General features: G+C 41.0%; 1 protein-coding gene across 4 annotated transcripts in view; it reads right to left on the reverse strand.

Moving 5' to 3' along the window:
- SYCP2L (synaptonemal complex protein 2 like) overlaps positions 1–16,809 on the reverse strand; it is a 314,762-nt gene that overhangs the window by 42,286 nt on the left and 255,667 nt on the right. For all 4 annotated transcript variants that reach the window (XM_088471654.1, XM_088471653.1, XM_088471652.1 and 1 more), the window contains exons 26-28: positions 14,605–14,660; positions 10,035–10,149; positions 5,751–5,830 (exon numbers count right to left, since the gene is read on the reverse strand). In XM_088471654.1, coding sequence (XP_088327780.1) covers positions 5,751–5,830; positions 10,035–10,149; positions 14,605–14,660 — 251 coding nt within the window. The remainder of the gene's footprint in view (positions 1–5,750; positions 5,831–10,034; positions 10,150–14,604; positions 14,661–16,809) is intronic.

A 16,809-nucleotide genomic window follows, 5' to 3' on the forward strand; every position in this document is an offset into this window, starting at 1 on the left:
TTGTATTTTTTTCTGTTTTCTAATATCACTATACACGTAAGTGCTAAAAGTCAAGGTATAGCAGTATGAAAAGGTAATGGTAGGTTGTCCCAGCGTACTCTGATGTCTTGGAAATGCCTAGACCTACAACAGTTGTATTCGGAGTCTCGTGAGTCAGTTTGAAAACCGACTAGAGTGCTCATGGCAGGGTGACGTGAATTATCAGAGTTTGAACAGGGCATGATAGTGGGTGCCCGACGGATGGGACATTCCATTTTCAAAGTTGTGCGGACATTCAACATTCCTCCATCTACGGTGTCATGTGTGTACTGTGAATACCCCATTGAAGACATGACTGTTGAAATTGTAGTGGCCGACCATGGGTGTGTAATGATTGTGGCAAGCAGCGTCTGGCCAGAATTGTCTGTGGTAACAGACAAGCGACACTGCCTCAAATCACATCCACATTCAATGCAGGAGGTACCAGACGCATATCCAGTGCCTTGCAGTGCAGCATTCTTTAGCTTCAATGGGATATGGGAGCAGCAGAGCCACCAGACTGCCCGTTACCACTAATACACCGGACACAGCGTCTCACCTGGGCTCATGACGTCGCTAAGTGGACCTTGGAGGACTGGCAACACGTGGTGTGGTCCAATGAAATAAAGTTCCAGTTGTTTCGGGCTGATGGTAGGGTTCAGGTGTGGCACAGACCCCATAAGGCCATGGACCAAGTTGTCTATAAAGGACTGTGCAGGCTGGTGTTGGTTCCATAATGGTGTGGGGAGTGTTCTCGTGTTATGGTTCGGGTAAGCTTGTCCTTTTGAACACATCATTGACTGGTAACTGCTTTGTTGCATTGCTTGATGACCATTTGCAGCCCTTCATGGACTTCATGTACCCCTACAATGATGGTATATTCAGCAGGTTAATGCACCGTATAATCGGTTCCACGTTGTCCAGAATTGGTTTGAAGCGCAATCTGCAGAGTTCCGACCAATGGTGTTGCCACCATTCACTCAACATGAACACAATCCCACCACAATGGGATGTACACCTCCACCACAATGGGATGTGGTGGAGGTGTACATTTGCACCTAAGATCCTGCACCTACAAATATCTAAGCTGTGGGAAGCTATCCAGATGACATGGGTCACCATCTCTACAGGGGTCTTCCGTCCACTTGTGGAATTGATGCCACGTTGAGTAGCTGCACTTCGCTGGGCTAGAGGGGCCCCTACACAATACTAGGCATCTATTCCATGACTTTTGCCACTTAATTATAAAAATGTTGTGCTGTTTAAGTGTGTGCCTCACCAATACTTTTCTTTCCAATGTCTTGATTCTCAGCATATTCTAGGGAGCACCTGTAGGCGATTCCATATTATATTGTACCACATAGGGAACACAACTAATTTCTGATTATTTATCCAGAATTCCTGTGCACTCTCTCCTTTCTCTAGTGTAATTTCCTTTCTTTAAAATACTCCATGGCAGCCATCCACGAATTAGTGAAAACACATTAGTTAACGGAAATTGGAACACTCCAGAAAGTGTGACTCCTCCTGCCTTTCAGTGTTATTGAGAAACTTCTCTAGATTACATAAAACAGATTTCAATGTGAGAGGGGGTGTCCAACTAAAATCGAAATTGCAGGTTAAAATAAAGTTGTGCAACATTTGTGGGCTACATGCAAAAGCAGCCACTATTTACACTGCATGCAAAAATGTTAAATATATTGGCACACCTTGCCTTGTGACATGGTTTATCCTAGTGAAAAGCTCTTTTTGCTTTGCTTCCAACTCAGAATCATACCCAGGTTGTCTCTTGCTACAGTATGTCAAGTTGATCGCCCAAAACTGATAGTCGTTGAGAAAGCTTTAGATTTATTCTTTCTGCATTGATTATCCAACCATGTTCATGACTTGGACAGCTCCATTTCTGGCAATACGCTCTGACTTTCCTGCTACAAGAATATCTACTAGATAAGGTCAGACCATGATTCACTGTTACCTTCGAGCAGCCATAAACATTACCAGCAATTACTGAAGGCCTCTCTGAATGAAAGACCTGTGAACTGGAAATGATGTCCCAATACAAGAAAATCTATAGAATGGACTGTATTGATTCCATGTAAAATAATATCTTAAATTAATTGGTCGTGCCTTTATAAATCTTGAACTGTTTACAATCAACCCAATGCTTTATCTACTTGGAAGATGTTGGAATAAATACCTTGGCCCCTCTGTATCACAAGAAGAGAAGGCATTGGATCTTTCTCTAACAGAGTCTGTATATTGTGATGTAATGCCTTCAGCTGTACTGGAGATGACATAATTCAGGATTTCACTAGTATTTAATCAAGGTATAAAGCAAAACTATCTTGCACCCTGTTATCAAAAAACCCATTGATCTTGAGTGCTGAGCATCCATTCTCCCACACACCAGCAATCAATAAGATAAGAGGAAATTTATTGAAACAATTATTTGCAACAAGCTTCTTAGAAATGTTGAAGGGGAGATGAAGGAAATTTTCTTCTATCTTGTGCTAAACTATGTTAATTTCCTCCAGTGACATTTGATCCTTTGTGTCCAGCTTTAAATCAGTCATTCACCAACTCCCCCATTTCCTTCTCTTCCTCCCCTGGTCCATTTCCCTGTACTCACCCCTTCCCCCCCATCATCTCTTTATTATCTCTCTCTTCCCCATTTTATTATTTTTGATGACACTTGGAATTGACCCTTGACCCATTACTACTGCTAGGACCCACAGTGCAGAGACCAGTTTTCCACCTGCTACTGTTGTGACACATCTGCCTTCTGCTTCGACTGGGACATTACTCGCTGTCATCCCAGAACAAAATTAAGCAGATGCCATGCATCATGGACTCAGCATGATGTACCTGGATATTACATTTTTCAAACATTCTTTTACTTGATCACCATTTGTGTACTGGTTTCTTTTAAACTGACTATTCTGCTGGCTAGTGCCTTATTAGAGTATCTATATATCATTGTATGTTTGCTATAACCTACAGCCATGGCCAAAAGTTTTGAGAATGACACAAGTATTGGTTTTCACAAAGTTTGCTGCTTCAGTGTCTTTAGACCTTTTTGTCAGATGTTACTATGGTATACTGAAATAAAATTACAAGCATTTCATAAGTGTCAAAGGCTTTTATTGACAATTACATTACGTTTATACAAAGAGTCAATATTTTCAGTGTTGACCCTTCTTTTTCAAGACCTCCGCAATTCTCCCTGGCATGCTGTCAATCAACTTCTGGGCCACATACTGACTGATGGCCGCCCATTCTTGCCTAATCAATGCTTGGAGTTTGGCAGAAATTGTGGATTTTTATTTGTCCACCCTCCTCTTGAGGATTGACCACAAGTTCTCAATGGTATTAAGGTCTGGAGAGTTTCCTGGCCATGGACTCAAAATTTTGATGTTTTGTTCCCCGAGCCACTTGGTTATCACTTTTGCCTTATGTCAAGGTGCTCCCACATGCTGGAAAAGGCATTGTTCGTCACCAAACTGTTCTTGGATGGTTGGGAGAAGCTGCTTTTGGAGGATGTTTTGGTACCATTCTTTATTCATGGCTGTGTTCTTAGGCAAAATTGAGAGTGAGCCCACTCCCTTGGCTGAGAAGAAACCCCATACATGAAGGGTCTCAGGATGCTTTACTTCCACAGCTATTATCAGGACTTATATATGGCAACAGACCTTCACTTCTCCTTTGTGACTTTCTTGATTCCAGAGGCTCACCTACTTGACGCCTTCCCAACGCGACAAAATTGACACTGACATCACGCTGGATAAAATCTCTGATGTTATATCTGGCCTACATTTACATACATTTTTGGCCCTGTTGGCTTTACTAGGGAAAAATTATAAATTGTTTAAGACTGATTCTCACCCTCCTCCTTGATATGTACCAGACTATTCACAGCCGGCTACAGTACCTCTTTACCAGACTTTTATTCAGGCACATACTACTCTAATTCTCAAACTTAATAAGGATGCCTGCTCTTGCTCCTCTTATCAGCCATTAAATGTGGACTTTGTATATTTTAGCTAAGATTATGGTTACACAGTATTCCTCATATTCCTCCCCTTTACCCACCAATTGGGTTTTGACATTGGTCACCATTCGGCCCAGGGCATTAAGTCGGTGTTGACGGTGGTTGCTGCTACTGCTTCCTCTAATGGTCTCCTCAGTATAGACACGCATAAAGCATTCAACACTGTTTCCTGGTAATTTCTCTAAATTACAGAGGTCTCTGAACATAGAAGCCTGATCATTATCTTGCAGAAAAGAAACACTAAACAGCAGGAGAAAGCCAGCAAAGTGGTGTTGCCAAGGAAAAAACACAAACAAAAAAGAAAAGAAAGACAAGCACAGGAGTGTTTGTTCTCTGCTCTAATTTTTTTTTGTTTACAACAGGGAAAAAAGAAAAACTAACTGCATTGTGAAATGTATTGAATTTTTTTATTTAATGACCCTGCTGTCATATAATCTACAGTAACTAATAAGTAATCAGCAGTGGTCACACCAAAATTATTCCTATCAACATTTTAAAGGCAATTTCTGTCCAAAAAAAGAATATGACAAAATAATATCATGCCATTATAATTACCCCATTTTGCTGCCAATAACCCATGATTAGACTGGACACTAGACTAATTATTACCGCAAGCTGTCGTGGGTTGGGTAAGGAATTGTGGCACTTGGGATGCCTGCGGTCAGAATCCTGACACCGGCATCCCGACAGGGTTAGGATACAGACACTTGTCGGAAAACTTTTGCTGGCCGTACACGGTAAGATTTTCTGTCCAACCATCCAACTAGTTGGTTGGTCGGAATGAAAATCTGGTAAGGTATGAAAGCAAATGACAGTCAGCAATTTGCTCCCAAACGCAGGAAAATGGACAAAAACTGTTTGAACAAATTGTTTAGAGCAAACATTTAACAAACTTGTCTGAACGATCATTTTTATCTATTTTAAGGCATTTAGGAGCAAATTGCTGATCATCATTTACTCCCATACTTTACCAGATTTTCATTCCAACCAACCAACTAGTTGGATGGTTGGACAGAGAATCTTACCGTGTGTGGCCAGCATAACCCTCCCCCTTAGTGTCTAACGCTAACCTCCCCCCTAACCCCAGTACTGTCGGGATGACAGCAACAGGGATTCTGACAGGTGTCGGGGTGACGCGCCAAGGTTTCTGACATGTGTCGGGATGACGGCGCCAGGGATTCTGACAGGTGTCGGGGGTGATGGCGCCGGGATTCTGACAGGTGTCGGGGTGACGGTCGCAGGGATTCTGGCAATAATTATCTGTTACTACATGCAGCCGTCACACATTACACTGTGATATAATTATCCCATTCTGCAGTCATAGTTTACATGTATCAGTCTATCTCATGACCTAAACTACTATCTGAACCTTTATGTAATGTAATTACCAAAAGGTTCAAATTGTAGTCTAGATAGAAATGCATGTAAACCATACATTTGCCATTTATGAAGGGAGTTAGATCATAGTAAAATAGGAGTCGAAGGTTTGGCATACTGACTTCGCAATTCTCCCTTCTACACTTACATAAAAGCATCCACTAGAAAAACATTTTTCTAAAAGGCTAAATGCAAGTCTTATAGTACAATTAGTCCACCAAAATTATAAATATTTTACTAGACTGACAATTATAAATAAAGTACACACTTCAGTACAGATAATGATATAACATATTTAACAGATCACCTTTCCAGTACTCTTCACAAGATGTTGAGCTTCTGAGGATATTTCTTGCAAATCATCCACGGCAAATACAGCGATAGCCCCTAAAATTAATTCAGTGAGTTTAATTTTAATTTTGTAAGACAAATATTTAGAGCCTACCATAAAAACCCAGAAAATACACCTGAGGTATCAATGATTTAAAAGGTCATTATAGTAATGATTTGGAATTAGCAATCAATTGCTGTGCATTATCAATTTGCTTCTCTAACAGATCATTCTTTTGCTTTCAGTGGGACTGTCCAGATGTAAAGGTTCAGTCCCGTCTATGATCTGGATTATCCTGCAAATTGGGAAGGTAAATCCCATTCTCATTGGAGCAGAGCAGTGTTGAATGAGTGCTTTGTGCTGAAAGTGTGATTGGAGAGGAGGGATACGGCACAGCATAGTTATGACCGTGCCCCCTGTAAGGATCCACTAATCCCCATATGCTGGTAAGTATGCAAAGTCACTGACAGCTTGGTGGGCTTTCTTTGCAGAAATACATGAGTATTATATGAGGCTTGCTTCGGATACACACTGAGGTTTACATGAGGTTTGCTTGGGACCATAGATACCACAGCAGTTTGAATTACAGGTTGAGTTTCCCATATCCAAATATTCAGAAATACGGAATATTCTGAAATGCAGATTTTTTTTTTAGCATGACTGAGACAGTGACTGAGACAGTGAAACATTTGCTTTTGGCACAAAAATATTAAAAATAAAATATAAAATTACCCTCAGGCTGTGTTTAGAAGGTGTATATGAAAAATACATTCCTTGTATGTACACAAACTTTGTTTGAGTCACAAAATGACTGAAAATATTGTATAAAATGACCTACAGGCTGTGTGTATAAGGTGTATATAACACAAATGCATTCTGTGTTAGATTTGGGTCCCATTCCCAAGATATTTCATTACGGTATGCAATTATTCCAAAATACGGAATATTCAGATATCCAAAATACTCCTGGTCCCCAGCATTTTGCATATGGGAGACTAAACCTGTACTGCATTGACAGCTTTTTTTTTTTTTAAGTATAGAATCAGATCCCATTAAGGCCCATATTCAATTTGAGGCGAAAAGCCGGAATCTGTGAAAAAGTTTCGCTGATGACGTAATTTCGCCAGGCGGAAAAGTATCGCCGTATTCAATTTGAAAGACTTTCCGCCTAGGTGGAAAGTCAATGCAATGTAATAGGCGGAAAAGTTTCGCCTATGAATAGCAGGCGGAAAAAAGTGCAGAATTGGGGTTTAGGGGTGCAACGTTGCGGGAACCCCAGTGCAGCCTTCAGACAGTCCCCCAAAGGTAAACTGTGTCAAAAAATTATTTTTAAAAAAAACTTAACACCCCAAAAAAAATCACTTTGAATTTGGGGGCAAAAAAAAAAAAAAAATGTTGGTGGACTAAGTTCAAAACTAGCAAACTAGACTCCAGGGGAGTCCCCAAGTATTTTTTCATTGCAGTTGCTTGCAGAAGGTGGATTTTCACGATTTTTTAAAACTTAACTTTATCAATTTTTAAATATGCTGGTCCCCATTTTCAAGTACCCCAAATTTGCTGGGATAAGTTATATTCTGTAAAAAAACCTCCTGAATACTATTCTGCACCACTTATACAAAAACGCTGTTTAGCAGCTATTGAGCCCGTTTAAAAAGAACAAATACCTTCAGGCAGCCAAATCAGGGGGTAACCATAGCTAACCCCCATGTCAGAGCATCTTTTGGGGGGTGTCAGGCTGATTTCCCCAAATCTGACAGGACTTTCCGCTTGTTTCAGTTTTGCCGGGTCCCGTTTTCGCGTACTTTCAAATTGAATACAGGGATACGCGGGCGATACTTTTCCGCCTGCAAAACAAGCGATGTAGGCGAAAAGTCCAGGAGGCGGAAAAGTATCGTGGGTCCGCTTAAAATGAATACGATTCTAAGACACCATTTTAACAATGTGGAAGGGTAATACTTTATTATTTTAGCTGCGAAGCAATGTCTATTAAACAAATAACTCATGTTCATAAGTGAACATCTCAAGTTTGTCATTTAACAGTATAAAGAAATTTTAAAAACAAACAAAAACCACATAATGAAAATGGCCACTTATGAGATCACTCTCACTGAATTCTATTACTATTCTGTGGTGCTTATAGCAGATACATACTGGATGCTCAGATTACAGACTGTTTAAAATGGCAGGAAGGTAGAAACAAAACATATCCAAGTTTCAACCAAACTGGACAATTTAATATACTTTTGAATAGTATAATGTTGTGAGTGGATTGAAAAATGTTTTTTTTTCATAATGGCAGCACTGAAAGAAAAAATATAATTCAGTACAGTATAAATCCAACATCATCCACATTGAGCTTCTTATCTACTAGATATTAATAGCAGGCTTACAAAAATTGAGAAATGTTCTCACAATACAAATTGCATTGTATCTTAGACTGCCCCATTGTACATGATTATTCTGCATAGTCTGTGTGAGGGACTCTTTTATGGTCTTTTAGTAGTGAGCCTATTAATTTCCAATCGCATTATGAGAAAAAGGTTATGTAAGCAAGACATAGGATAAAAATGGAAACATTTCAATACGAAGATGTTAATGTGTGTGTAGAATTAAAGTGAATTTAGATTGTAAGCTCTCACAAGCAGGGCCCCTCTTCCCTTATGTGCTTCCCGTTTCCTTATTTACTCTTACTCCCTACAATGGCACCTAACCTTTAGTTGTCAAGGTTTATAAACCATGTCCTTGTCCTGCATTGTTTTGTACTGTAAGTCAATGTTTTCTTGTTTATGCTCATTTGTAAGGCACTGTGGAACCCTTGTGGCGCCACAAAAATAAAGGAAAATAATGATAACTGTTTCTGTAATACACAGCATTGTAGTTTTTTTTTTTCATAGCATATTAGCAAGTCAGGTTATTTTACTAAAGTGGACTTATCACAGAGTCCCCACTTTAGTCAGGGACCTATCACAGAGTCCCCACTTTCATTATAGTTTTATTGTACTAAATTGTGCAACAATAAAAGATAACACAGAAGCACAAACCTGCACTTCTAGCAGAGCATATTTTACCCATCATGCTCGTTCATCTCAGGCAAGTTTCCCCCAGACTGCATAAGTAACATGTATAGAAGACACCAGATCCTGTTAGATCCCCTTTTTTGCTTACTACATAATGCAGACAGACATTAAGCAAAGCAAAAAGTAAAATGTTGTTAGTGGAGTTGGTGACTGTGGGGCCTATTCATAAACACTAAAATAACGGTTTTAAGGACATTTTCCTTAAATAACGTAATTTTAGTATTCATGAAGCCACTTAGCACAGGAGATATCACTGATATATCCTTGCTAAGCTCCCCTGCGTTAATTTCCACACTCCCCATACATTAGTAGGGAGATATGGAAATTATGGTATTCATCAAATTCCGAAAATTATGTATTTTCGGAATTTGACGGAGTTACTATTCGCCACTGTGAGGTGGCGAATAGCAGGACAGACTTACCTGCTTCCAGCTGTGCAGGTCCCCGGCGTATTCCTTTGGCGCTCTGGTGCGTCCTCTGGCTCCGTCTGCTATGCTGACATTGTGTTCTACCAGCAGAACACAATAAAGTTTAGAAAAAAAAAACTTTTTTTTTCTCTAAACTGCACTGTGTGCTGCTGGGAGACCACATGACAGACCTGCAGGACGGAGCCGGAGGCGCTGCAGCGGGCAGGTAAGTGCAGGATGGGGGGAGGTGAGCAGAGGGGGGACGCACACAAACTTACTGCAGCTGTGAGTAGTGCTGCACATGCGCTGGGTTTAGGATTGTAACAGCGCATGCGCAGCACGGATTCCAGCTGCGGTAAGGTAGAGCAGTCAGGGCAAACTATCTATTTCCTGAAAAGCTGTCATCGCAAAAATTACAGCTTTTCGGAATAGATAGTTATAGGGAGGAGGAATGATGAATTCCTCCGGTAATTAGGTAGAACTCCATGCGAGTTCTAAACCTAATTACCTCCCTCGATATTTTAGGTATGATGAATAGGCCCCTGATCCACTTTAATGTATAAATGTTTGCCCAATATCCTTTCACAGTAGAACATTTCACTGTACAAATCCAATGATATCCTCATCCCTACTATTATACCAAAGTATTAACAAAGTCCTTTGCATCAAAAACAAAGATAAAGAGAGACAAGTGGTGTCTAACTTAAGACAAAAAAAAAAGCAATATATAAATGATGCTGTATATGTGTAAGGCCCAGTCTATGAAACAAACACACCTGAGGAGCCTTGTTTGGCAGAATCACGGGGTGTGAGAAGCCCTGAGACCCCTGGAAGTTCAGAGAATGCTAGGCTTTCTGCTTTGCCCCATTCATTCTTTGTCTTTGTATGGGCCTAAACAAGAAAAAATTTAAGATATTAAAATGACGGGTTAGTAGAGAGTGTGTACAAGTCTATGGAGCTTAGTCACAGCTGTTAGACACTGTTATTTATTTACTGTCTCCTAACACTGCTTAGTAAATAGACCCAAAAACTCGTTAGTAAATGGAGGCCTAAGTCTTGAGACTGTGCTGGCCATTCCATGGTTTGAAGCCTACTGTCTTGTACTATTCATTGAAGGTAGTTGACATATACCCTGGAGGCAAGGATTGAGTCATTATCTTGTGTAAGAGGAATCCTTGAACAACTTGGTGTAGACCAACATGACTGTTAGTTAAATAAAAAACACACACACAAAACTGGTGCACTAATCTGATTCCAAAGTGGGAGTAACAGAAAGAAGAGCAAGTGACTGCACTTTGGCAAAACCATATTCCTCTCCGGGTGGGTCAGATGTAAATTGTGCAGATAGATTGAGATTTGGGAGGAGTGTGTCCAAACTCACATCTAAATTCCAGTGTAAAAATAAAGCGGACCACCATTTGTGGGCTACATTCAAAAGCATCCAGCATTTACCCTTCATGCAAAAACAATAAATGTATTGGCACCCTTCGCAGTGCTATATACTGTGTATCCTGGTGAAAAGCATCTTGTTCTTTTTGCTATGTTTCTAAATATCTTTTTGTCAAGTATACTTATTAAAAGATTTTCAAATGACAACCGAACAAGAAATAGAAAAGAACATAAAAGCACATAAACATAATTTAAACAAATACACACACAAACTTATGAAATTCAGACAGACCGTACAAAGTCAGACGGATATCTGCATTACAGATATAACAAAAAACAACCCCCCCCCCACACATACAAGAACACTTTGTAAAGTGTTAAGAACAAGAGAAGTCCAGGTCTATGACATGATTAATGAAGCAGCAAAGAGACCATACTCTGTCAAACTTAAAGGGGCAGTCACTCTTTCTGTACATAAATCTTTCACGAACCACTGTAGAACTGACCAGCCCTAGCCAGGAAGAGAGAGTAGGGGCCTGAGGAGCCATCCAGGTCCCACTAATACACACTTTAGCTAATGTAAGAAGAAATACTAATATAGGTTTGTAACTAGTGCTTCAGCGCATTAGTAAGATCTAATCCAAAAATACATGGCCTCGGATAGGACAACGGCAGCCGTATCCCAGAAGTATTTATATATTCTAGTATACTAGTCCAGAAAGAGGTAACTATTGGACAGGACCAAATGCCAAAATCCGGAATCAGATTGACCAAGTTTAAAACAGGGGGTGGAGGCCAACCTCCCCAGGTTCCCAAAGTGGACCCTCAATATTCACCAGCTTCTGCTGACAGGCAAACATTTGAGTTTCCAACATTGTCAAAAACCCATGAAAAGGAAAGGCATTGTCTTCCAGTATGAAAATATGATTTTCAGTTTCTCCAACACGATCTCACATTTTCTGCATATCTTGTCGCATCACAGATCAGTATGGACCTCCGTAATAGGGTCCATCAGCCGTTTTTCAGAACCTGTAACAGCCTGCAGGAGTTGTTCCATTTGGAGCACAAGGGTTTCAAACTCCAGGGAAGCATATAGTACTGAAGCAGAAGTCTAGGAAACAGCAGTAGAAGAAGAAGGATCCTGTAGATAAGTGGGTGGGGCATACTTTTCTAATTTGGCAGCACCTGAGGATTTCTTGCTCATGGCTGCAGTAGGCAGTGAAGATAAGGACTGCACAAATCACCCTGCAGCAGAGCAACATCATCTGGCTCTCTTAGTAAGGAACAGGGATAGCAGTATAGCCTAAGTGGCCAAACAATATACACAGGGCTCCAGATACTATGTAGAGCTGGCCAGGAGCATCATAATCCAGAGTGCCTCTCAATAGCAACAGTGGAGAAACTGTTAGGGCACAGCAGTCACAGAAAAAGGGGAGTAGAGACAGAGATTGGAACAGCCTACAGATTGGAACATCAGTCAACCAGGAGATATCTAGATGCAGCCGGAGACCAGCAGGGAAGACGGGCAATCGGCTCACACAACACTGCCCAAGATAAACTGCAAGAAGCAGAGTCCCGTACACAACACCACCGCAGCTATAGAGGAAGCACACTAATGCCGGAGGAGTCAGTGGGCCACAGGACGCACTACTGAACACACACCGCTGCGGAGAAGACAACACTGGCTCTCCCGGACAAAGGGACACCTCAACAGTCTAGGAGAGGAACAGGCAGAGACCTCTAGTGGCTTCAGGTCAGGATAATCAGGCTGGACAGTGCGGTAGCTTATGTCCCTACTCCATAACTGTCCAGGCCACATCTCCACCAAAAGCAGCCAATATTTACTCTGCATAAAAAGAAAACCAACATGGTTTGTCCAGTTACCTGCTCTAGTTTGCTTTACTCTCACCTCAGAATTAGGCCCTAAATGAGCACCTCAAGATGTCTTCTGGTTGGCAATCGCAGAATATGCATTTGGTTCCACTTGGATGAATGTTGTAAATCATTTATTTTATGTGCGGTAAATGCATTCGATATTAGGCATCAGTTAAACTACAGAGATTAATACAGCAGAAAACAACTTCCTATCTTGCATATGCAAAAACAAAAAATATTTTTAGTTTGCTTAATCATGCTCACAAAAGCATAATCTATACCCGAATGATGTAAAGCACATATAATTTTTAAAGGAGCGTCGGCAAATAGCTTATTGCAAGCTGTTTGCTGTACTGGGATTATCAATGTCTCATGACCCTGACTACCAAATAAAACATCTTCCTAAGGTTTGGGTATGTGTCTTTTTCCCGTACTGTACTGGACCTGTGTTAGAAGTTCCTATCACACTAATCTGCATGGACGCATGTGTGTGTCTACACTGTTGTGGGCATGCAAAGGGTGAAATCACCTAAATACCCTATACCAACTGACACAGAACTCTGCATTAGCCACTGTGCCTTTTGTTGTTATTATCAGTAACCCTAAGAACTGTAGCTGTTGAGGAGTTAACAAATTTCTTTTTACAGTATTAATGATCCAACTGGGTACCTGACGCTCTACATCTGCCTTATGGTGTATACACACGGTCCAACTTGCTCGATCATCGATATCGTTGAACGATTTCATCAACGATCATGAATGATTTCAAGAACGATATGGGACAGTATTTAAATGATATCGACCAAGTTGGCCTGCATGTACGGTCGACCTCAGATATCGTTATCGTCCATACGGCTACGCGCATTGTTGGTCGTGCAATGCAAAAAAACTAACGATATAACGATATCGTTCATATCGTCCTGCAAAGTTAGACCATGTTTATGCACCATTACTCAGCAAAGAAAGAGAGAGGGGCACACCAAAGAGTGGAGGAGTCACATCATATGCCTTCCAGTGGGTGATTAAGTTTTTAGCTTCTATTCAGTTCAATAATGCCCACACAATATCGCTGTCAGAGTTGACTTCTATAGATTTGTTTTCCTGTATATTGTAGATTAGTTTATTTTTAAAAACGGTGAGACCTGTATCACCAGCACTAAGACATCCCTCCCTAAAGTCTTATTTTTGTCAGGACAGTCATTATATCTCTGAAATCCAGATGGACAATTATCTATAAGGATCGGTGTAGTTTTGCTAAAATGTGGCATGGGAGTGTTAATCACGGTATAACTAGTAGCAGGGCTAATTTGTCCCATAATTTGGTATAAGGTATTCTAACAGATGCAGTGTAGATTAAGTAAAGGCCCCCATACATCAGCGACGGATTGCCGCGATGTTCGCTGAAATCCAACATGTTGGCTTTCAGTTATTCCGATCACGATAAAAAGACTGGTGAAATTTAAAATGTAGAATTTCAGCGATCCTGCGACGGATCGCGGAACTTCGATGTCCGCCGGTCGGCATTTCCGATTCGACTGCAGCGATCCGTAGCAGATATATGGGGACCTTTACACACAAGCCAAGACCTGATTTGTGTCTCACCTATCTCCCTGGGTTTTCCTCGTCATATCGATTGTCATTGGCATAATTTAACGCTGCATCTTAAAAATCCAGACGTGTCTTGCTGATAAACATGCAGCAGTCCCAAGGGCAAGAACAAACATGGCTTGCCAGCCCCAACATTGAAACCATGATGGACTTTAACAGTAGGAGTCCAGTAATATTATGGACAGGGCTATTTTTCTGATAAAATATGTTCAGGAACTATGGGTGGAGCTATAGTTAATGAGAGGTTCAGGAACTGAGCTCCTGTTTGTTCCTGCTGAAAAATAACACTGATTATGGAGGTGTGCAAGCGGACATATTCCCCATGACATTTTAAAATATAACATTACAGCATGGTACCATAAATGTTGATGTTTTTTTAAATGTCTGTATGTGTAGACTGGTTGGGTGCTTTGTATGATTAACATTCACTGCAGGCTAGCACACACAGGAAATAGTACCAAAATATATACAAACACTTTTTTTGGCTCTCTTTTCTTCATCACTACTACTTCCAAAACATAATGGCAGCACTGAAAGAAAAAATATAATTCAGTACAGTATAAATCCAACATCATCCACACTTAGCTTCTTATCTACTACATATTAATAGCAGGCTTACAGCAAAATCCAATATTCTAGAATATTATATACATATATACACTAGGAAAGAGTGAGAATACAGGTACTCTCCAGTGTAATAGTTAGGTGCTCAAGTTTTGAGGAAATAAGTAAGATGCGTACCGCAATGTAATGAAAAACATGTGCTCCTCAAAGTGGGTCTTTATCGTACCAATAGGGTCATCATTCCAAATCTTTAACAGAGGATTACCAGGATGTACCTGACGTCTTCTACTGGATCCCTTGTGTCCCTTACAGACTATGTTCAACCACTCGGTGTGTTTCAATTATGTGCAGTTTTTATTTACCACACACAGAAAAAAAAATAATAATAAAAATACACTTCATCCTCCTGATGAAGGCCAGCCAGATTAGGCATAAGAGATGAAACGCATCGAGGCCACAGCGTTTTACTAAGCAGTTTCTCCAAAAACTTTCCAACTGAATGTATTGCAAAACACTATTTCTATTTTTATTACTTTATTTTTTGTGTGGTACATAAAAACTCCTTAAGAATATTATACTATAAAAGGGTGTGTTGCCCAACACAAAGGAGGCGTGGCCTCCTGGGAAATCGCTCCGGGGGCGTGCCCAGATGCTGGGCTGCCCCCGGAGGCTAGTGCTTGCCTGCACAGTCTGCTCCTCCTCTGTGACAGGAGCAGAGTTCAGTTACTGAGGTGGAGCCAGCATTTTGGTGTTGCCTCCCTCCGAGGGTGACACCCGGTTTGGCCCGCATCCCCATAGCGATGCCACTGGAGGGAGGACACAATGTTCTATTGCCTAATACAGAGCTGGGAGGTGGATCCTGAGTTATGTCAGATTAGTAATCAAATTATTATATTACCTACAAGCTCCACCCCCCAGATTATAGAGGAGCTGCTGCTGGAAGAAGCCCAGTAAGTTATCTCTGTAATGCAGGGGTTCCCAACCACGATCCTCAAGGCACACTAACAGTCCAGGTTTTAAGGATAGCCATAGTTGAGCACAGATTACTTAATTAGTACCTCAATTATTTTGATTTAACCATCTGTGCTTAAGCATGGATATCACTAAAACCAGGACTGTTAGTGTGCCTTGAGGACAGAGGTTGAAAAAGCTCACCGGAGGGATACCTTTAGCCAATTTGTTGTTTTTCTTAGGCCCCATGTTTTCTAGTTATAGATCCAATTAGAGAATTAGCGTTTAAGTAATCACTGAAGAAATGGGGATACGATATGCGGTGTGCTGCTGCGACAGTGGTGGGAAGATAGTCACATCAGAGTCATGAGAGCATACTAAAACTTAGGAGATTCCTTAAGGAGTAACATTAGCCACACGATGGCAGCAGAGTTTCACTATTGGAGACCATTAGAAGCTCAGGGGTCCCCAAGTACAAGGTACTTGGTAGAGAAAAGGTGGGTCTCTGTTAAGGGGGGTTCTGGATAGCCCAAATACAGGCTACAAGGGGCTCTTTTTTCAGGGAGAGTTCCCAAAGCTGCTTCCTCTCTGTCTCACAGTCATGCCACACCCACCGCAACATCACTTCTTCAATAGAACTCCCATCTTAGTAAATTTACCCCTTACTGTCTACATACTGTATCCTGGACACTCTGAACTCCCTGCTTGGACATCGCAACTTTGCTCGCTGCTCTTATTGATTGCTTTTTATATTTTATAACACTTCTGAGTATATCATTGCTGTGCCAATATCAAGTTGCCTTTATACCCTTGAACTCAATGCCTGCATTGCCAGTGCTTTCTAGCATAGCTTCACTTCTATGCAGCTATAAAACGGTTTGCATTTTATTCCTGCATCCATAACATCTCCTCATCATTCCTCCTATTATAATACTATTGTAGTTGTGCTTATATTAACCAACACTGGGCCAAATTCAATTCAATGTGAAGATGAATAGCAGCGGGAGGGAGCTCCGGCAGCTATTCAATACACCGCACTGTTTGGGTGGGCTAAAGGATTTCTTCTAGCACCCCCCTGGGGATGCGAGGAGAAAACCGAAAAAAGTGCTGGGCGCGCAGCTGTTTGTTGGCTTAGCGCGGCGCTAAGAGCCGCACGGCCGGCAC

Source organism: Taudactylus pleione, unplaced genomic scaffold (genome assembly GCF_031769625.1).
Source record: "Taudactylus pleione unplaced genomic scaffold, aTauple2 ptg000116l, whole genome shotgun sequence".
Taxonomy (NCBI): Eukaryota; Metazoa; Chordata; class Amphibia; order Anura; family Myobatrachidae; genus Taudactylus; species Taudactylus pleione.